Source organism: Sinocyclocheilus grahami, unplaced genomic scaffold (assembly GCF_001515645.1).
Source record: "Sinocyclocheilus grahami isolate Dianchi unplaced genomic scaffold, SAMN03320097.WGS_v1.1 scaffold267.1, whole genome shotgun sequence".
Classification (NCBI taxonomy): Eukaryota; Metazoa; Chordata; class Actinopteri; order Cypriniformes; family Cyprinidae; genus Sinocyclocheilus; species Sinocyclocheilus grahami.
The window spans coordinates 623,118-644,604 of NW_015505446.1; the positions used below are offsets into that span (position 1 = coordinate 623,118).

Genomic DNA, 21,487 nt, shown 5'->3' on the forward strand with positions numbered 1-21,487 from the left:
GTCCGATAAAAGGTTGTACGCTGTACATCAGCCTAATATTAAGAGCTTTTCTTCAGTCGTACTGTAAACGAGAGAGTCTGACACCGTCAGCAGCAGCGTGATGAGCCGAGACAGAAGACATCTGCAGTGAAACAGAGTCAGACCCGGGACAGCTGCACCGGAATGCGCGGCAGTGCACTGGAGCAATAATAACTTCATACGATCTTAACATAAAACGCGTCCTGTCATGATGATGGTGAGTTCAGATTGCCTGTGTGTGGGTTTTACTGTTGTAACCTTGATAATGCGCAGTGCATTGCGGTAGGGGATGCTCAAAGAGGCTGTGAGGGGAGTTGACGACAGAAGACATCTGCAGTGAAACAGTCAGACCCGGGACAGCTGCACCGGAATGCGCGGCAGTGCACTGGAGCAATAATAACTTCATACGATCTTAACATAAAACGCGTCCTGTCATGATGATGGTGAGTTCAGATGGGTTTTACTGTTGTAACCTTGATAATGCGCAGTGCATTGCGGTAGGGGATGCTCAAAGAGGCTGTGAGGGGAGTTGAGGAGGATGATGATGATGCATGATTCCGTTGTGTCGTATATAATATGTTTGGGCTGGTGTCAGTGCTGCAGTAGTGTGTGTATGTGTGGTCTGGATCATGTTACATAAAAGAAGCCGGAAAAAAGGCCCTTATTTGTGAAACAAACACTGTCTTCAAACAAGCAGAAAATATGATTTTTTTTGGGGGGGGGCATAACAGACTCTAGACTCTGAACAAAAAACACTACCTAATGTTTGCAAAACTGATCCAAAACACATCAATGCAATCCATTTAGACCAGATATTGACCACATGTCAGTATCTGCAGATCTGATTTTGTTACATGCAAAGATGAACAAAACCAAACTCATTTGTGTGCGAAGTCAAGTTCTGTTTTTTTTTAAGATCTTGTGCTTGGAAACCATTACCTGCACACTGTTGTTCCTTTCACCTTTTGTGACCACCTACCCAGCTGACTTGGAGAAAGGACGAAGGAGAGTGGTTCACGTAATGGGTAAGAACTTCTTCTGTGCCACTTTATTCCAAGTGTCCCAGATCACAATGTACACAAGGCAAATCTGCAAATGCAGCGTACGCAGAAGAAGGTTATGATACCTAGCGATAACCTCCAACTTGTAGAAGAACATTCCGGAACCGTGTTAAGCATGTGAACAACAAATAAATAACATTATTGTACAAGTACATTGTTATTCAGAGCACTTAATGTAAATTTTGACATAAAGACCACTTCACCCACGAGAGTCATCTTCAGTGTATAACAAGGATCCTCAAATCTGGCCCACGAGATCCACTTTCCTGCAGAGTTTAGCTCTAACCCTAATGAAACACACCTGAGAATGCTAATCAATGTCTTCAGGATCATTAGAAAATCACAGGTAGGTGAGTTTGATCAGGGTTGGAGCTAAACTCTGCAGCGCATTGGACCTCCAGGGTAAGATTTGAGGAACCCTGGTGTATAACCTCACTTCGAAAGTTCAGTGTCTGACCACTGGAGACATTAAAAAAACTCTTACAAACCAAAACTGTAGTGGCTACTCGAAATTAAAGTAGGATTTAAAAGCAATATGCAACATCTGATAGTTGTTACATATTTATATTGCAGGTAAACATCCTTTATAATCAGTTTCAGGCCAACTAGGTCGCTTTTCTTCATTTGGTATTAATTTTTATGTAAGCAAGTAAAAAAGGTCTATATAATTGCCAATAGCTGTTGCACTAGCTGTCTTCTCACAGCATGGTCCCAACATTTAGTTGGCAGCTGCAAATTACTTTCAAAAAGTCTGTGCTTTACAGTGACATTGCTTTTAGTTTAGAACCCTTTGCCTCTGATGAAATACTGATTCTTTAGCTGTCTCTGGCTGAATTAATAATTGGACATGTTTGGCAACCCTGCTTTCAAATGAAAAGGTGCTTTGGTAACAAACATTTCAGAGTGCCAGGTATCCAGCTGACAGTTTAAATGAGCAGATGTCAAGGCTGATTACGGCCCTAGAGGTCTGTCTGGAAAATCTTTGATAGCTATCAGAGAAGGTGTTGTTCGATAGCTGTGGTTCACACTCTTAAGACTTGGTGGCTTGGAGATCCACTCGTCACTTTCAAATCCAGCAATGCTTCAAGTGCCTTTGAACAGCCTTCAGACAAAAGCAAAGGATATTGTGGGAAATAAAAGAAAAGCTGAAGGATTTAAGCATTTTCAATGTCTTTTTTAATGCCATAGTTATTCAATTTTCTTATAGCTGGTCTTAAGATCAGATGCTTTTTTAGTGCAACAGGTAAAGCTAAGGTACTCAGCAAGTGGGCCGCATCTGCATTACAATTGGCACTCTTAAAGGATATTTATGCACTATGCAGATTTTAGACTGATGTGACATGTCAGTTAAGTTCAATCAATTGAAAGGGACGCAACACAAAGAATACTGAAAGATTTGGCTATATTTGAAATGAAAATGACCGTATTTGCATATGAACTGCATGAAAAAGAAAACCACCAAATTACTTTTCCACAGTCCCACAACGTTCATTTTCACCCAAACCTTATTTGGCAAAGTCTCAAAACCTTTAAGAAAATTTTAGTTAAAAATAGGGAATCAACGTAAACTCAGCACAACAACGTAAACTCAGCACAGCTGAAACGAGGATAGAGGCATGGGAACAACGAAAACTCAGCACAAAAACTTAAACTTATGTCTTGTTTTTAATTCTATACATTTGCCTGATGAAGGTCAGTGGACCGAAACGTTGCGTTTAGTTTAAGAATTAGCAAGTATTGATAGTGTGCGGGTTCGTTACTTATTTTTGATTCTACTTTTAGTTAAAAATAGGGTAAATTCAGGTGAAATGGGTCACTTTTTGACAGTCATTCTCAATGTCAAAAATTCAACTGTAATTCATATTCAAATATATAATTGCAACACTTTGAATCTAATTCAGTTTGAATGTGGCCCTCCTGAAGTTTCTGAAATTGAGGATGGTGCTAGGAACTTGGCAGTTATGGCACTGATTCCCACTGATAATGTTACCTTAAATTCATGTAGCGTAAAGTAGAAACTTGTTTCTCTTTTTCCTTAGAGGACGATACTGGGGCAGTGATAGTCCAGACTGCTCCAGGTAAGGTGGTCACTCATCGTGGTGGCACTATCACCCTTCCCTGCCGTTACCACCATGAACCAGAGGATGTCGACCCTAACCGCATCCGCATCAAATGGACAAAGGTTTCCGATGCATTTCAGTTTGAAGACGTGTTTGTGGAGCTGGGGCGACAACAGAAGGCATTTGGGTCCTACCGTGGCCGTGTGTCTCTGGAACGGGCAGGGCCAGGAGATGCTTCAGTTATTATTCACAACATCACCTTGCAAGACTACGGCCGTTATGAGTGTGAGGTCACCAATGACATGGAGGACGACACAGGATTTGTCAATCTCGACCTTGAAGGTCAGGGAGCTGGTCTTAATTGTGGTAACTAAGATTGAATAAAGTGTCATATTTCTACTGAGCCAACTTCTCTAAACCAATTTTCAAAGGTGTGGTGTTCCCATACTACCCTCCATCCGGACGCTACAAGCTGAACTACCACCAGGCAGAGGAAGTGTGCCGACAGCAAGATGCAATTCTGGCCTCCCATGCACAACTACACAAGGCTTGGCTTGAGGGGTTGGACTGGTGCAATGCCGGCTGGTTAGAGGATGGCTCGGTCCAGTACCCCATCTCCCAACCTCGAGACCAATGTGGCCGCAAGGATAGCCCTCCCGGTGTCCGCAACTATGGCTACAGGCACAAAGACGACGAATGCTATGATGCTTTTTGCTTTACCTCGAACCACAACGGTGAGTGTTTGCCTAGGGCGGGATTGCTTATTAAGCGATCTTTTCCGGCCTGAGGCTGTTGGACCAGGTTCCTGTTGAGAAGGTCCTCCTGCTTCTCTTTTCACTGCCTTCCGTTTGATACTGAGCAATGCATCAATTCCTGGAAAATTGGTCAAATCAAATCAGATTTCAGGGAAACTATGATTTAGTACAGCTTCTGGGGTGCAAAGTCACTTTGTGACCATGCAGGAATAATAGGCACAGTTGAAAGTTGAATTGATTTTGTAATCAGAAAGAAAACTGTATATTTGGCCCTGGTTCAGACCATTTGTTACTAAGTGCTGTATGATCCGGTGAGTACACAAGACTTTCCGAGTTCTTCAGACCCACTTACAGTCAAGACATTGAGAACCAAAAGGCTTTTCTTTGGTCCCCAAGTGGGCTATTAGAGAGGACAGTTTGTCTTGAAATCTTTATAGCTAGGGCAATTTTCAATAATACCCCTACACTGACCAGCTGCTGGAAATTTACTGAATGGCCCAGTGGGAAATATAAGACAATGTGCTGCCCTAACAGTCAGCAGTCACATAAACAAACAAAAAAATCAATGAATGACTTCTGAAAAACAGGTGGCAGTCTAAAAATGTCTCTTTCTTTGTCCTTTACTTTTTTCTGGTTTCTTTTGACTCACCCAGCCAGGCCTGAACAAAAATGCATTTTTATTTCATCATGATCAAGGAAGGCTTTGAAACAATGATCCAAATTTCCAGACCTTCCAAAGTGAAATATCTACTTTAAGGAAGAATTTCATGAACATTTCTGACAGAACATGTTGCGGCATTCAACTGGAAAATGTTCTTTACTACTTCAGCGTTTCAGACATTTATGACAAGCTGTTGTATAATCTTCTAACAGCTTTTGTTGTTTTTCATAAAATTGTGTTTCTGTTGCAGGACGTGTTTACTTCCTCAAACGTTTTAAGAAGGTAAACTACCTCGAGGCGGTAAAGGCATGTCAACGTGACGATGCAGTGATTGCCAAGGTTGGACAACTATATGCCGCATGGAAGATCCAGCTCTTGGACCGGTGTGAGGCAGGCTGGGTGGAAGATGGCAGCATTCGTTACCCCATCGTCAATCCTCGGACCCGCTGCGGGGGCCCAGAACCCGGTGTCCGAAACCTAGGTTTCCCTGATAAGAAGTTCCGCCTCTACGGAGTCTACTGCTTCCGTAGGAACACTGATGTCCAGTCAACACAGGCTCCTAAAGAAACCATAACCAAACCGGCTAACAGCACCAGAAGTATCTGAAAGTGCAAAATACTAGTTACTAGCATCATGGCTTCCATGTTTGACAGACAAGGTTTTTTGCACACCTGCTAGGCTACTAGGCAGCTTGGGTAGCGCTGAACTCGGGGCATATTTGAGCTTGTATAATTTCACTTACTTGCTTGAAATGAGGTGCCAATCATCTCTAAATTCTTCCCTCAGAAACATTACTAGGCAATAATATGGCACAATGTATTAGCTTAATTGTTTCACAATATACCCTGCATGCAGAGGAAACAGAACTTAGCCTTCAGGTTTTCAATTTCTTTTATTTTGCTGTTTCCCAGTGAAGACAAAAGCAACTTTAATTAGCGCTAAGAAAGTAGGAAAGCTAATTTAGCCTTATAATGAGTGCAGCACATTAGCAATAGCCCTTACTGACCTGATGATGAGAAAGTGATAATGGTCAAAAATTGCATCAGATGCTAGCATGAACGAGCTTGCTTATTAAAATGAATTTTCACAGTTGTTGCCATCTAAGCAAGTAGCAAAACTGATTAGCTTTGCCGATTACTATGCACATAACACTTGACACTCATTTTTGATACATTTTGAATGACCTTGCAAGCAATAACAGAATTAGGCATGACATTTTTATTACAGTGATAAAGCTAAATTATTGTGAATGACAGACTTACATCAGCTGCTTTACTACCTCTTAGTGGTTGATTGCACTGTTTGTTCAGTATTGCACAATATTGTCTATGATGATGCATTTTAGATTAAAGTTATTTACCTGTTTGTGTTTGCCTGTCAGTTCTCTAAACAAATTTGCTTGTAAACACAAAAGCTTGGCCTCTGATACAAAAAGGGAAGGAAAACCTGATGTCACCAGTAACCATGACGGTAGCTGAATATGGCTCTAACAAACTGCACAGTGCTATTTTGGTTTGTCTTGGGCACAAGCTCCCGGCGATGCTGTGCTTTGTGTCTACAGTCTGCAAAACACTTGAGAAAATGTTTGTTGCTTTGCCAGAATCACATAAGTGACCCTTACATTTCTATAGTAACAACTATAATGAGGCCTCATGAATTTCAAAGAAAAGCAACAGTCATTTGTTAAACTGATGAAATTAGGCTGTTTATTCTGATAGCTTTTATTATATGCTCAGCATTTCTGGCTGAATGTAGCATCCTGTAGTAAATTTGAATGCATAATTCCCAACAGTACATAAGGAGCAATAGCATTTCTTAGAAACACAAAAATTGCTCTCTTGGGCAAATAGAACTGAATCAGATCTCAAAAGGTGCCATATTTGTCTCATTTATTACTTGCTGACAGGAAAAAACAAAGTGAAAATTGAACACTCAGACATCATGTATCCAGGCACAAGGTGTCAAATAATTTTTTCATCTATTCTGATTCTGAAAATGCTGTGCTATGTGTTAATCTATCTGTTAGAATTCCCATCTCAGCTGGAGCTAACAAAGACGCGCCTCCCAAAAAAACCCCTTGGTTAAGACAGTGTTAATCACATAGAAGACCAGCTATGAGTGCTGTCCAGGTAAACCTCACTCCCCAGATCTCAAGAGGCGCACTATCGACTGACACTAGAGGCAGTGGTCTTTAGCTTCCTTGTAAGCATGCTCGCTTCCCATGCTGGAAATTCCGGTTTGAATCCTACTCAGAACAAGTGAGGCGAGTAGAACTGGAGGGGTTACATTGGTGCCGTGACCCGGATTGGAAGTGAGGTTTAGGGGGTGAAGTGTAAGCTAGTAAGAGCTCTGTGGGTAAACCTCACTCCCCTGATTTTAAGAGGTGCACTAGCGACTGGCACTAGAGGCTGCGGTCTTTAGGCGTCCTTGTTAGCACACCCACCTCCCATGCTGGAAACGTCGGTTTGAATCCCACTTGGAGCGAGTGAGGCGAGTAGAACCGGAGGAGTTACATACACATAAATAGAAAAGCTTTGCTGGTCTGGCTGAACATTTTTTTTTTGTTGACCAAACTGATTGTGGACTGAATGGATGTTGCTTATTTGTGGTTGAAGTATCTTCAATGACAAGACTTTCGGAACAAACAGCTATAAAAATTTAACATATTTGTATGATTTGGCTCATTGCATCCTTCACACAAACACTCCAGTCTTGTCGAGCTAATATGTCTAGCTATTCTGCTTGTGTAAACTTTGAGAATGCTGTATTATGTACATAATACTTTACATAGTAATTGGCTGAAGTGTTTGTAGCATTGATTGGCTTATTTCAGTGGGTAATGAGTCAGTGCATACAAAGCCTCTGCTTTGTTGAATAAGCCTCCAGCAGTGAACAGTGAGCGTTTGCTGTTTGTTTAGACCCTGTAAGCTTTGAACAAGGATCCTGCTGATTTGTTCCGATTGGAAGTGGCTGTAGGTACAGATCAAGAGTGAACATGCTGCTTTTGCTCGCCGGTCTGTGTTGACAGAACTCAGTCTGAAGTGGAAAAGGGGCAGAAGGTTAATGCAACTGTTTAAAGCATTTATTCACAGTGAGCTCTTGAACACAACTCAAGAAGGAAAGGAAGTTACATGACCAGTTTGTGTTAAAAACATAAAATGTGGTATAAATGTTTATTCTACCTGAAGAAACATAGTGAATTTTAATGTTTAGATTCTAGCAACAGTAATGCTGGCAAGGTAAGCTATGAACAAAAAAGACATTGCATCTCAATTTGCACACTATCCGCCCTAAACATATGCAAATTGAATTAAGTGCCATTCAAACCAAAGATGATAACTGTAATTATAAATCATTTTAATTCTATAAGAGTAGGGAAATCCACACCACAGCTATAACAACAACAATGACACAGAGGAACAATATAGTTGGAATTACCACAACTCAAGAAGGAAAGGAAGTTACATGACCAGTTTGTGTTAAAAACACAAAATGTGGTATAAATGTTTATTCTACCTGAAGAAACATAGTGAATTTTAATGTTTAGATTCTAGCAACAGTAATGCTGGCAAGGTAAGCTATGAACAAAAAAGACATTGCATCTCAATTTGCACACTATCCGCCCTAAACATATGCAAATTGAATTAAGTGCCATTCAAACCAAAGATGATAACTGTAATTATAAATCATTTTAATTCTATAAGAGTAGGGAAATCCACACCACAGCTATAACAACAACAATGACACAGAGGAACAATATAGTTGGAATTACCTCAATAACAATTTGTTTTTTCAGCTGGTGAATCAGAATCTGCCAATCAGAATACACCCAACTTTTAAATGTTTAATGTGACAGATGAAATATTTGCTGCTTCTGGTTATGGTAAACGTCTGGTGTGGACCTGGATTGTTCTTGGCATTCCAAATCATAATATTGTAAAACAGCATGCCAAAATAGCATAATTTTTCAAGTGGATTTTTGAAGTTTGAATTCACTTAAGCATTTTCGGTTAATATGGCAAACAACCCTTTGCACATCAGAAGAAAAAGGTTGTGATGGTTCTCTTTCAGGTTTTTCTGTCAAAATTTGAGGCAAAACTGTAGCTGCCTCTACAGTTTTAAACCCAAAAGTTACAAAAAGTAAGTTTAAAGCAATGAATTATGTAGACACTAAAGCTTTAACACAATAAATGCACAACAATTGACCTGTAATGTCAAAATGCAATTTTAGAAGATTATAGTAGGTGTCTCATTATGGGGACAGTACGGAGCGACACTTGGAATAAAATCCTTGTTGGTCCTAGCATCAACCAATGACATTTTAGATTTGCATTTTGTTTTAGAGTTAAAAGCAATGCTAAAACAAAGCTTAACTTTATTAACTATGTGCCTGGTTTTAAAAGGGAAGTTATTATTTGAAAGTTTGGGATTAGAGGTTAGGGTTAAGGCCCAATATACTTCAAACAAAATTGAAGAACCAACTAGTGTGATGTCATTTCGAACAAACTGAGACCAAAACATAGTTCGTTTGGAATTCGAAAAACAGCTTGCCAAAACAAACTTTCTGGAAAAGTTTGCTCTGGCAAAGTTTGAACTACCACTGGTCTGTGGTAATTACGTAATGTAGCTGTGTTTGGGGCTCTGCCATCTTCTCTGGTTCATTTCTTCTGTTTAGTAAAACTGTATCACAGACTGAATGCATCATCCCTGGTTGAGTCAGGGAACTGGACGCAATATCCACAGCAATAAAACCCACAACCGGCTTTATGAAACACTAAAACGTGGTCCTTCCGAGCCATGAAGGTTGAGCTCTTCCCTGAAGCACGGCAGCACCGCCCAATTGGAGTGAGACTAGAAGTAAGAGGACTCTGATAGACTAGCTATGTCCGAAGCCACCAATGCATGGAAATCCTGTTGAACTGAAGATGCGCTAAGCTGCTTACTGAAGGAAGATTTTCGGATCATCAACCGTAGACCCACAACAAAGTTACACTGGGACTCACCAGCCCAGATGGACTTGAGCAGAAGGATGTTTTTATTTGTCTGCAACAAATTTTTTTGGCCTGCTTTGCATCCTGCAGTACTTTAAAAAGCGATTAGCAGCTAAGGACTCAGCCACCATCTGCACAAACATCATTATCCTGTTAAATGCGGCTATTGCAAAGGCTTAGCAGACCTTGTGTATTCATCAATTTACCTACTGGAATGATAAATGAAGTTAAGAATAGGAATTAACCTTAACACTGACTCACGATGCTAATATGGCAACAAAATAAATGCATTTCCCGAATGAGTGTGAAAATAGTTGCCTGTCACAATTTTTCAAAATGCTGTTGGTTTACAGCGAGAAAGCAAATCCGATTCAGATGCTATTAGCACACTTAGCTTCAGTCAGCGAAAAAGTTATTGGACGAAAAAAAGTGGGCTTATGCTTCTTCAAATTCATATCCCTCCAAGAATAGTAACTGGTTCAAAAGAAAGCTCCACAGTAAAACAGGAATGTGTTTTTGCAGTTGGAAAAATGCCTAGGTCATCTTAAGAGCAACACTAACTAGATTCCACAGCTTGGTGTCTAATGAGGACAGCGTGCCCTTGGAACACCGCGAGAGTCTATCACATGCAGATCAGCTGGGCAGAAAGATCTCCCACTACAGCTGCGAAATTAAAAACAGCATGCCAAAATAGTATAATTTTTCAAGTGGATTTTTGAAGTTTGAATTCACTTAAGCATTTTCGGTTAATATGGCAAACAACCCTTTGCACATCAGAAGAAAAAGGTTGTGATGGTTCTCTTTCAGGTTTTTCTGTCAAAATTTGAGGCAAAACTGTAGCTGCCTCTACAGTTTTAAACCCAAAAGTTACAACAAGTTTAAAGCAATGAATTATGTAGACACTAAAGCTTTAACACAATAAATGCACAACAATTGACCTGTAATGTCAAAATGCAATTTTAGAAGATTATAGTAGGTGTCTCATTATGGGGACAGTACGGAGCGACACTTGGAATAAAATCCTTGTTGGTCCTAGCATCAACCAATGACATTTTAGATTTGCATTTTGTTTTAGAGTTAAAAGCAATGCTAAAACAAAGCTTAACTTTATTAACTATGTGCCTGGTTTTAAAAGGGAAGTTATTATTTGAAAGTTTGGGATTAGAGGTTAGGGTTAAGGCCCAATATACTTCAAACAAAATTGAAGAACCAACTAGTGTGATGTCATTTCGAACAAACTGAGACCAAAACATAGTTCGTTTGGAATTCGAAAAACAGCTTGCCAAAACAAACTTTCTGGAAAAGTTTGCTCTGGCAAAGTTTGAACTACCACTGGTCTGTGGTAATTACGTAATGTAGCTGTGTTTGGGGCTCTGCCATCTTCTCTGGTTCATTTCTTCTGTTTAGTAAAACTGTATCACAGACTGAATGCATCATCCCTGGTTGAGTCAGGGAACTGGACGCAATATCCACAGCAATAAAACCCACAACCGGCTTTATGAAACACTAAAACGTGGTCCTTCCGAGCCATGAAGGTTGAGCTCTTCCCTGAAGCACGGCAGCACCGCCCAATTGGAGTGAGACTAGAAGTAAGAGGACTCTGATAGACTAGCTATGTCCGAAGCCACCAATGCATGGAAATCCTGTTGAACTGAAGATGCGCTAAGCTGCTTACTGAAGGAAGATTTTCGGATCATCAACCGTAGACCCACAACAAAGTTACACTGGGACTCACCAGCCCAGATGGACTTGAGCAGAAGGATGTTTTTATTTGTCTGCAACAAATTTTTTTGGCCTGCTTTGCATCCTGCAGTACTTTAAAAAGCGATTAGCAGCTAAGGACTCAGCCACCATCTGCACAAACATCATTATCCTGTTAAATGCGGCTATTGCAAAGGCTTAGCAGACCTTGTGTATTCATCAATTTACCTACTGGAATGATAAATGAAGTTAAGAATAGGAATTAACCTTAACACTGACTCACGATGCTAATATGGCAACAAAATAAATGCATTTCCCGAATGAGTGTGAAAATAGTTGCCTGTCACAATTTTTCAAAATGCTGTTGGTTTACAGCGAGAAAGCAAATCCGATTCAGATGCTATTAGCACACTTAGCTTCAGTCAGCGAAAAAGTTATTGGACGAAAAAAAGTGGGCTTATGCTTCTTCAAATTCATATCCCTCCAAGAATAGTAACTGGTTCAAAAGAAAGCTCCACAGTAAAACAGGAATGTGTTTTTGCAGTTGGAAAAATGCCTAGGTCATCTTAAGAGCAACACTAACTAGATTCCACAGCTTGGTGTCTAATGAGGACAGCGTGCCCTTGGAACACCGCGAGAGTCTATCACATGCAGATCAGCTGGGCAGAAAGATCTCCCACTACAGCTGCGAAATTAAAGTAGCTTGGAATTTATTCAAATCAGAGTAGCTCATGGAGTTTTAACGGTTAAACTGGCCTAATAAATTTAAAGGAAGAGTGCACCCAAAAATTTATATTTTGTCATTTACTCACCCTCACGTTATTTTAAACCCAAACAATGTTGTTTTTTTAACATGATCACATAGAAAATTGGTATATTGCTGAACTTTTGTGAGTTCACTTTGTTCTTTTCCAAGGCATAGCAACTTACCCAAAAATGAAAATTCTGTATATTCTGTATATATAAAAGAACAGAAATCTCTCAGGTCTCATTAAAAATATATTCATTTGTGATTTGAAGATGACTGGAAGTCTTATAGGTTTGGAATAACTTGAGGCTGAGTAAATTATGACAATTTTCATATTTGGATGAAATATATAGTTCAGTCATGAAACTCTAGATGGCGCATTCTGACGGGATGTTAACGTAACTGATGATATTCAGAGAATTAAACGACTTGGCACAAACTGATTGGTTCATGCTGCATATGCAGCCAATGAGCTTACTGCCTTGCATTTATATGGCTGGCTAGCATTCACTTGAGATTCCTGCAGCGCGCTTTCAGAGTTCTCTGAAACCCTCCACCTTCCCCAGCTCCACCTGTATAGATCTGCTATGGGTTATTTTATATGCTATTTGTGCAGCAGCAGTATGTCTTAAATACTCATGGCACCGTCTCGCCATATGCATTGGCAGTAGCAAGTTCCTGTGCTTGCTTGCAGCAGCAGCAATAATCTACAACTACAGCAATAACCAACAGCAGCAGCAATTCAGCAGCAGCGTAGCAGATCTGTTCCGCCAAGACCAAATACATTAACATTGTCATATATACATCACCATGCTAAAATGTTCCGAGAGTTGTCATGATTGAAATATGCTTTTAAATCCTCTTCCTCATATAAAACTATTGTATGACTTCAGAAGACTTGGAATATAGTGAATAAGTCACATGGACCACACATTTGTATTTTCTGAGCTATGAACTGTCCCTTTGTGGAAAAAAAATAACATGTAGGTTCGTAAATAATGACATAATTTACATTTTGGGGTGAACTGTACATTTAAGAGCTGCGCTTATGGAAAGATTCGACCTCTTTGAGGTGAAACGGTTGATCTCAACAGGGTGCTTTTTCATTACACAAGTAATTCATTTTTAAATTGTATGTCTGGATGAATAAAAATCTTTGATATTGCCTGACTAACACCTTGTTCTGTTGCATTTCCGTGCTCTTCTGAGTCTTGATCTCGCCTGTTTATTAAACGTGAGAATCATAGCTCCATACAGGAGCAGATACAGGAATATTTACAATGTCTCGCTCCTCAGTGCGAGGATGGAACATCAAAGACCTTGAATCTGACATGAACAGATAAAGCAGAGGTAGTCAGAGATACACGGTGTGTATGAATTATTCACCACACACTTCTTGTGAGTCAATGGATAAGAACCTGAGCCCACTGATGGAGGGAAAATGAAAGATTAAACAAAACAAAACAAAAAAGATTGTGGCAGCAAATAAGATGCTGACAAATCTATCCTGGTTAAACCAAACTACTTCAAATTTTATTGATGACCATAAAATTATCTGTAACTTGTAAGGCCCTTGAGTTTTAATGATTACCTGTTGTTTAAGGGTCTACGTTTGTTAAAACTTTATCTTAAAGGGATAGTTCATCTATAAATGTAAATTCTAGCATCACTTACCCTCATGTCATTCCAAACCTGATGGCTTTCTTGGTTACTATATACGTAAATTGTATGGAAAAGAGCAGCATAAACGTTCTTCAAAATGTCTCCTTTTGTGTTCTACGGAGAAAATAGTCATGCAGGTTTGGAACAACATTTTTGAGGTGTAACTATTTAGTTAATGACAAAAACCCATAATAATGTGTAATTTGCAATAAAAACAACTGCAAAATATATGACCAATTCAACGGTACTACCGATCCCATCCAATGTTTTTAATTGACCACTTGTTCGGTAAAGAATATAATACAATGACAGAACTAGAATTCATAAGAACATCAATAAATACTGAATAACACACATGGACCACATTCACACAGCCTGACTCGGGTCATCCCGGTAAAGGAAATGCTTTAAAAAAACAACAGTATCTCAATGTAGAAGATGGTGTTTGATGTTTGATGTAGCAGCAGTATTGTTTTCTGCCTAGGTTCGGAGAATGGAGAGTTAGCCTGTGTGACTGAGGTCCAGGGACTCTAAGCAACAAACACATCCAGATTTCATTTTTAAAAAGTGAAAAATAAATAAATACATTCATAAAAATATGAGAAGAACACATCAAGAAGTATGTACATCACCGAGCTGGGGAGTGGCGTCAAAAGATTTTATGGTTTTGTCACAAGGATGTTTTGCTACTGCCAAAGGAATGAATTTACTGCTTGCAACAGCAGGGAATGCTGGGTCATTAATAACGCCAGGGTGCCCTTCAAGCCAACAAATAATAAATAAATAGAAATAAGAGCTTTCAAATATACAGGAAAAGTCTCAAATGCTTGTTTCTGAAAAGTAAACAAAAATTCAGATAAACATATTCATAAGAGGAACAAAAATCCTGGAACCTCATAGTCCAAATTGATATTAATGTACTGTAAATCTAAAGACCCAACCATATTAATCGGTATCATAGAGTCTTCTTTAAGGTCCTCTCCAACAGTGCTATCATCAAAAGAACCACGTGCATGACAAAGTTGTCTGTAATGATAAGACAGCCGGCTGGGATGGAATTTACAGATAAGATTATGTGCCAGTAGAGATTTATATGAGGTAAAGGGCAGACTATGTAAGCACGGTTTAGGTGAACAGGGAAAGCCGGAGGTTTGGGTTAAATATACTAAGCAGCAGTGATTTCCAGAAAAATCCCCACTGCCACCGGTGGCTGAACTGGCTTCTTTATCATGGTAATTCCCTTTCTGACACCGTCCAATCAAAGACATTTTCAACAGACGAAGATAACACACTAAAAATTCAAATGTGCTACTCTTTCCGCGATAGTCCGGAAGGTGATGATGGATGTGGCGTGTTACCTGCAGTCCTGATTAAACAGAGGACATTGTGCTCCTGTCTCACCTCTGCAGGTTCCTCTTTACCTCCAACAATCATGTAAATACGAAAAGAACAAGGTTAACATCTCGATACAACGTGAGCATTGTATCAATATGGAGTAAATGGAAAAATGCCATTCTTGGCTGCAGCGGCAGATAACAAACAAAGCGTCGGAGACTAGTGCGAAAGTATTTTGCATATTCTGTTTGCAAGAAACTCGACAAATCTGGCTGAATGAGTCATGCAAACAAGCCTAAATAAGAATATGTTCCACGAATGTAGCTACAAAGGGGTGGCGCAGCTAGCCTAACAACCTCTGGGACAGCAATTGCTCTGTGGCAATTAGTCAGAAAACTTGCCACAAGAAAATCCTGCAGCTGCCTCTTATAGTTCTTCAGAATGCCTGCTAAAAGACAGCTGTGAACATTCTTTGTTTAGAGGTTCATTTTCATAATCAAGGCTCGCAATTACATTGCCACATTGTTAGCCATCTGCCTTCCTTCGCTAGCCTCAGCTGAGGGCTGTAAAGAGCTATTAGTGTGATATAAAGGTACATTAGCAGCTAATATGGATTATTAGGATACTGGGTATCAGAACGAGACTGCAGTTTTGACAGACAAATTGCATAACACTGGTTCGATGCAAATCATGCATGGGCATTAGAATGAATTGTACGAAACCTGCCCAGAACAGATCATTATTCACCCGAAAATCAAAAGAAAAAAAGTTGATATTTTGCTTTAAGGATGTAGATTTTGTTTTGCATTTCAAGAAAATTAACCACACTTTCCTTTGAAATTACTATTACCGAAATGCAAATACTTAAATAATATTTTATATCTTTTTTTAAATTCTCAAAATAAATGATCAACACACATATATACAGTACATATAATACAAATAATGCAAAATTAAATTATTAAATGAATAAAAATCATAAATTATACTTCAAAATTATAGCAATTTAAGTAAGTGAATTTATTACAAATACACATTCCTCTGGTTTTGACTGAACTTCAAAAATAAAATAATCCTTTTCGTGAAGTCAATTGCTTTATCAGAAATAAGTGCCAATAACCTCAACATTAATTAAGTTTTCTTGGAACAAAAAGATGAATTGTTCAGATATTAAGACAAATTGGATTTTCATCCTCTCTGAATTTTGGGCTATTTCATTAAAAACTGGTGGATAAAGGTAGAGAAGGAAAGAAGAGGCAACGCTGATGTTGAAAAGAAGTGGGTGGAAAACTGGGCTACATTTGCAATCTCACGGGGAAATTGAGAGAGGAACAGGGAGAGATAAGCATACACAAACCCCAGCATTAGAGAAATGCGGTGTAAAAAAAGAAAGAGTCTGCCCTTTTTTAAGGTAAGGAAGAGAGGGCAGAGAATAAGGAGCAGTGCTCATTTTTGAGTCAGCAGTCGCAGTACTCTTTGAAAAACAGGACACGCACCTGGTAGGGAAGAAAAAAAGTGTGCTTTTGGAAACCACAGTGAGCCCAGACCACATATTTTGCTCTAAAGAGAACAGAAGGCCAAATGCTGCCTCTCAACTGGCTTTTTTCTGCATGAGCCTTTCCTTTTTAACCTCCTGATCTTTAGTGCTGGAGGTATCACTGCCTCTGAAATTTCCCCATGAGCACTTTTAACATCTAACCTGTATGTGATATCGCACCATCTGGATTCTTTGTTTTCATCCTCATCCCACCTATTGGTAGCCATCCTTATTTTATTTCTTCCTTAAGTGTGCTACTTCGAGAAGCTAATTATGGGTGCAACGACCCCCAAGGCTGTTAAAAGTACCTTGTCACCAGCTCGGTTTGCTATGGCGTATATGAGGTCAAGTGCAATTAAGACTAGCAAGTCGAACCTCTCTTTCCTTCCCTCTAATTCTCGCTCTTTTTCTCGCCGACAGGCTCTGACAGGACAATTTCTCCTCTGTGGGTGAGAAAGTGAGAGATCATGACACAGACCATCAATAACAGATGGAGGGACCACAAGTAGGGGGGATTTTACAGTGGCACATTTCATCTAATTAATTCTTGTCAAGTCACTCAAAGTCAATACCTCTGAAAGATAGGAAATCTTTACACAAGGGTTGAAATATATCTGCGTAACAACTAGTTAAAGGCTGTTAAGAACTTAAAGGAATAGTTTGACCCCAAAAATGAAACGTCTGTCATCGTTTATTTACGCTCATGTCGTTTCAAACCCGTATTACCTTCTTTTGTCTGTGGAGCAGAAAATAAGATACTTTGCAGAGTGTCCAAGCTGCTCTTTTCCAGTGGAAACTGGGGCTGTAACAGCTCCTAAAATGACAAAACACACCAGAAAAATATCATAAAAGTGGTTTGCATGAATATATGTGTGCTATATTCTTCTTCTCGATATATTTGATAAGTTTGTGTGAGGAAACACAAACTCGATTGCTAGATTGAAACATTCAGCATCCAGTTGTGATGTTTTGCTTCCTTAAGTGTGCTACTTCGAGAAGCTAATTATGGGTGCAACGACCCCCAAGGCTGTTAAAAGTACCTTGTCACCAGCTCGGTTTGCTATGGCGTATATGAGGTCAAGTGCAATTAAGACTAGCAAGTCGAACCTCTCTTTCCTTCCCTCTAATTCTCGCTCTTTTTCTCGCCGACAGGCTCTGACAGGACAATTTCTCCTCTGTGGGTGAGAAAGTGAGAGATCATGACACAGACCATCAATAACAGATGGAGGGACCACAAGTAGGGGGGATTTTACAGTGGCACATTTCATCTAATTAATTCTTGTCAAGTCACTCAAAGTCAATACCTCTGAAAGATAGGAAATCTTTACACAAGGGTTGAAATATATCTGCGTAACAACTAGTTAAAGGCTGTTAAGAACTTAAAGGAATAGTTTGACCCCAAAAATGAAACATCTGTCATCGTTTATTTACGCTCATGTCGTTTCAAACCCGTATTACCTTCTTTTGTCTGTGGAGCAGAAAATAAGATACTTTGCAGTGTCCAAGCTGCTCTTTTCCAGTGGAAACTGGGGCTGTAACAGCTCCTAAAATGACAAAACACACCAGAAAAATATCATAAAAGTGGTTTGCATGAATATATGTGTGCTATATTCTTCTTCTCGATATATTTGATAAGTTTGTGTGAGGAAACACAAACTCGATTGCTAGATTGAAACATTCAGCATCCAGTTGTGATGTTTTGCCCTCACGTTTGCTTGGTGAGACAGCTGATTTTATTGGACCCAGTATTGCATCAATTGTGAATTGTAGTCTTTCTACAGGTATTTTTCCATCACATCTTAAGCAAGCAGCTGTTCAGCATCTTCTCAAGAAGTCTGCTTTGGATCCTTTGGATTTCACAAATTACTAGCCAATTTCAAAGCTGCCTCGTATTTCAAAAATATTGGACAAAGTGGTTCTAAATAGGGTTGCAAAAAGGTGGAAAATTTCCAGTAAATTTCTGAAATATTCCAGAAATTTTGGAAACTTTCCAGGATTTTTTGGTATATTCCAGCAATTTTTGGAAAGTTTCCGGAAATTTACCGGAAATTTTCCACCCCTTTGCAACCCTGGTTCTAACACAGTTGAGTTCTTTTTTGGCTAAGAATGATGTGCTAGATGTTTGTCAGTCTGCTTTCAGGGCAGGACATAGCACCGAATCAGCTTAATTACGGGTTACCAATGATTTGTTACTCATTGGGGACTCTGGTAGTTGAGGAGCTTTATTTATGCTCAACCTTAGTGCAGCTTATGATTTAATAGATCACGATGTTCTCATTGAGCAATTAGAGCATGTTGTGGGCCCGCGAGGGACTGTTTTAAAATGGCTTTCTTCTTTTTTGTGAGGTTTGGGGAATTCTCTTACACTAGTTTCTATTGACTGTGGAGTTCCTAAGGGCTCCATTTTGGGGCCTATTCTGTTTTCTTTATTCTTGCTGCCCTTAAGGCAATAAGGAATCTGGGCGTAATCTTTGACTTAGCACTAACATTTGATGATTAGATTAAATGTGTGGCGAAAAATTGCTTTATTCAGTTGAGGACTATTGCAAAAATGTTATATTTTTTTCTTTAATCTTTTGATCTTGAGATTACCATTTATCTCCTCCTGCTTGGATTATTGTAATGCACCTTATTTGAGAGTAAGCCAATCTCTTATTTGAAAATTGCAATTGGTCCAGAATGTAGCTGCAAGGCTCCTCACTAGCACAAAGAAAACAATATTACACTAGTTTTGGAAAAGCTGCACTGGCTTCTAGTTATATATCAGATTCTTTATAAGGTGTTGCTCTACGTCGATAAAGCTGTCCATGGTATGGCCCCAGAATATATTATGAATCTGATTCATATGAATTCTTGTAGACCTCAAAGATCACTTAATTGTTTACTACTCTCAATTCCGAAAACCCGCCTGAAAACTAAAGGATCGGGCATTTTCCATTGCTGGTCCAAGACTGTGGAATACCCTTCTACCTGACATCAGATCTGTACCTTCAATTGACATTTTTAAATCTCGTTTGAAAACATACTTGTTCTCTATGACTTTTACTTGTTGAAATTTGGTGAAAGTTGTACTTTGTTTTATTTTCTCTTTGATGTTGTTGTTTTCTTAAATTTTTTCTGTTATTGATTTTTGTCTTTTTGTTATTTTCTTATTTTTATTTGTATTTTTTTAACTGTACAGTCATTTGGTCTGCCTTGTAGTGGAAAGTGCTCTATAAATAAACTAGACTTGAGACTTGAAAATGCAAGAATTAAACGATTATTCACAAAAAAAGCAAACTAACATAGATCTGAAATCTTGTTCGTCATCAAGTTGCCAGTTTGACATCAATGAGATTAAATGTCATGTTTCTGTGAAAGCTACAATAGAATAACAACTTTTGATTATACATAACTTCAGTCTGTTTTACGCACAAATCAATTGTACGGTTTCAGAAGACGTCAAGTGCAGTGCACAACTACTTTCATGGTGTTTTTCACCATTTTTAAACTTGACATCTCCTGCTGCCAGTCGCTCATGTCATTTTGTGTTTGACGGAAGAAATAAAATCATACGGGTTTGGAATGACATGAGTGCGATTTAATTTTCATGTAAAATCCAGATGAACACCACTCCGCTCAACTCAAAACACATAAATACTCAGAAATAATGTATAAATTAGGTTAATGTCTTACAAAGAGCAAACCAATGTCAAAACGGTCAAGAAATACTGCATAAGCTAACCAATCCCAAGCATTTCCTGGCTGATTTGATTTGATCCTGCATTTTGAAATGAAATACAATATTTACATGTATTACCAACCCACCCGCTCAATTAATGCTTATGTAAAAATACATAAACAGTTACCTAGAGTATTTTCTACATTGAATGCACGAAAGAACTTTCTTCATGATGGATCCACTAAAATGAGATGTAACATTAACAGATAAAGAGACCGAAAAGTAAAATTGTTATAGTCCTTGTGAGGTCCAGCAGTGCCCCCTCTGATCATAAAGAGGGTAGACTGAGCCAGACGAGAAGGGGAAAGGTGAAAAGCTGTCGGATATCAAAGATAAGGAGGTTTAGGTGAAAGGCTGGCCGAAAGGAGGGGATTATTTGGTTAGAAATGGCCGTGACCCTCCTGTTGACCTCGATGACCACCTGAACCGTGCCTCTTGTGCTTTCTGCGCTCGTGGTGGGACTTGTGGTGGTGGCGTCTGTAGCGGTGAGATCTCCTTGCTGAGGATACAAAAAAAATGTGAATGAATCTGGCTATTTGGTTCTCGATATTGACATTTAGAGAATAAAATCGGGGTACTCACACTTCGTACAGATGATCTTGGGTCGGTCCCATTTGCCATTGGCACGACACTTGATGGTGGGAATGTGGCGCAGGAGGAAACCGTCACCACACTGGTAACGCACTACAGAGTGTATGTCATAATGCGAACGCTTCCGACCAATCAAGAAAGCGTTGTCCACGGAGGGCGGAGCTCCACAAAGTACTGCAAAAAAGACAATAATGTAGGATTACAAAAACATAAATAAATCTTGAATCAATATCAAATGAATCAACATACATTCTTAATACAGTATATGTTCTTGGAAATGATGCAGCGTTATTGAAATTCTGTCAGATATGATTATTATTTTTCAAAGATGTAGCTGATAACCGATTATCAATGGCTATATTACTTTAAATAAGATAAAAAAATAAAACATTGAAAACTAAAATCAACAGTTTTAAATGGTACAAAGTGAACTTAAACATCACAACATTATGAAAATAGTTATTAATTTTGAAATTTGTGAAAGATTACATTTAACAGTGTAATGAGAGTGTTTTTAAAACTTGACATTTAAATGAGGGTTAGATGATCAATCAATCAATCAACCAAAGTCAAATAGATCCCATTTTTTGTCTTTCCTATTTAAAAAAAAAATCCAATCTATTCCTGATAGATAAAATCAATTATA

The 21,487-nt window shown here is 39.0% G+C and overlaps 2 protein-coding genes across 3 annotated transcripts in view; one reads left to right on the forward strand and one right to left on the reverse strand.

Moving 5' to 3' along the window:
• The first annotated feature begins 208 nt into the window (after window positions 1–208).
• LOC107599484 (hyaluronan and proteoglycan link protein 4-like) lies at window positions 209–5,800 on the forward strand. 2 transcript variants are annotated; one of them, XM_016291082.1, is made up of 5 exons: window positions 209–235; window positions 935–1,043; window positions 3,119–3,481; window positions 3,571–3,873; window positions 4,806–5,800. In XM_016291082.1, exons 1-5 carry the CDS (start codon window positions 227–229, stop codon window positions 5,159–5,161), a joined length of 1,140 nt encoding a protein of 379 aa, XP_016146568.1. In that variant the 5' UTR covers window positions 209–226; the 3' UTR covers window positions 5,162–5,800. The 2 variants fall into 2 exon arrangements, with proteins under 2 accessions (XP_016146568.1, XP_016146569.1); XM_016291083.1 differs by lacking the exon at window positions 209–235 and adding an exon at window positions 374–461.
• A 13,883-nt stretch (window positions 5,801–19,683) lies between these two features.
• The window catches only part of LOC107599474 (neurocan core protein-like), a 96,541-nt gene continuing 94,737 nt past the window's right edge, over window positions 19,684–21,487 (reverse strand). The window contains exons 12-13 of the mRNA XM_016291070.1: window positions 20,833–21,015; window positions 19,684–20,749 (exon numbers count right to left, since the gene is read on the reverse strand). Coding sequence (XP_016146556.1) covers window positions 20,631–20,749; window positions 20,833–21,015 — 302 coding nt within the window. The 3' untranslated portion in view covers window positions 19,684–20,630. The remainder of the gene's footprint in view (window positions 20,750–20,832; window positions 21,016–21,487) is intronic.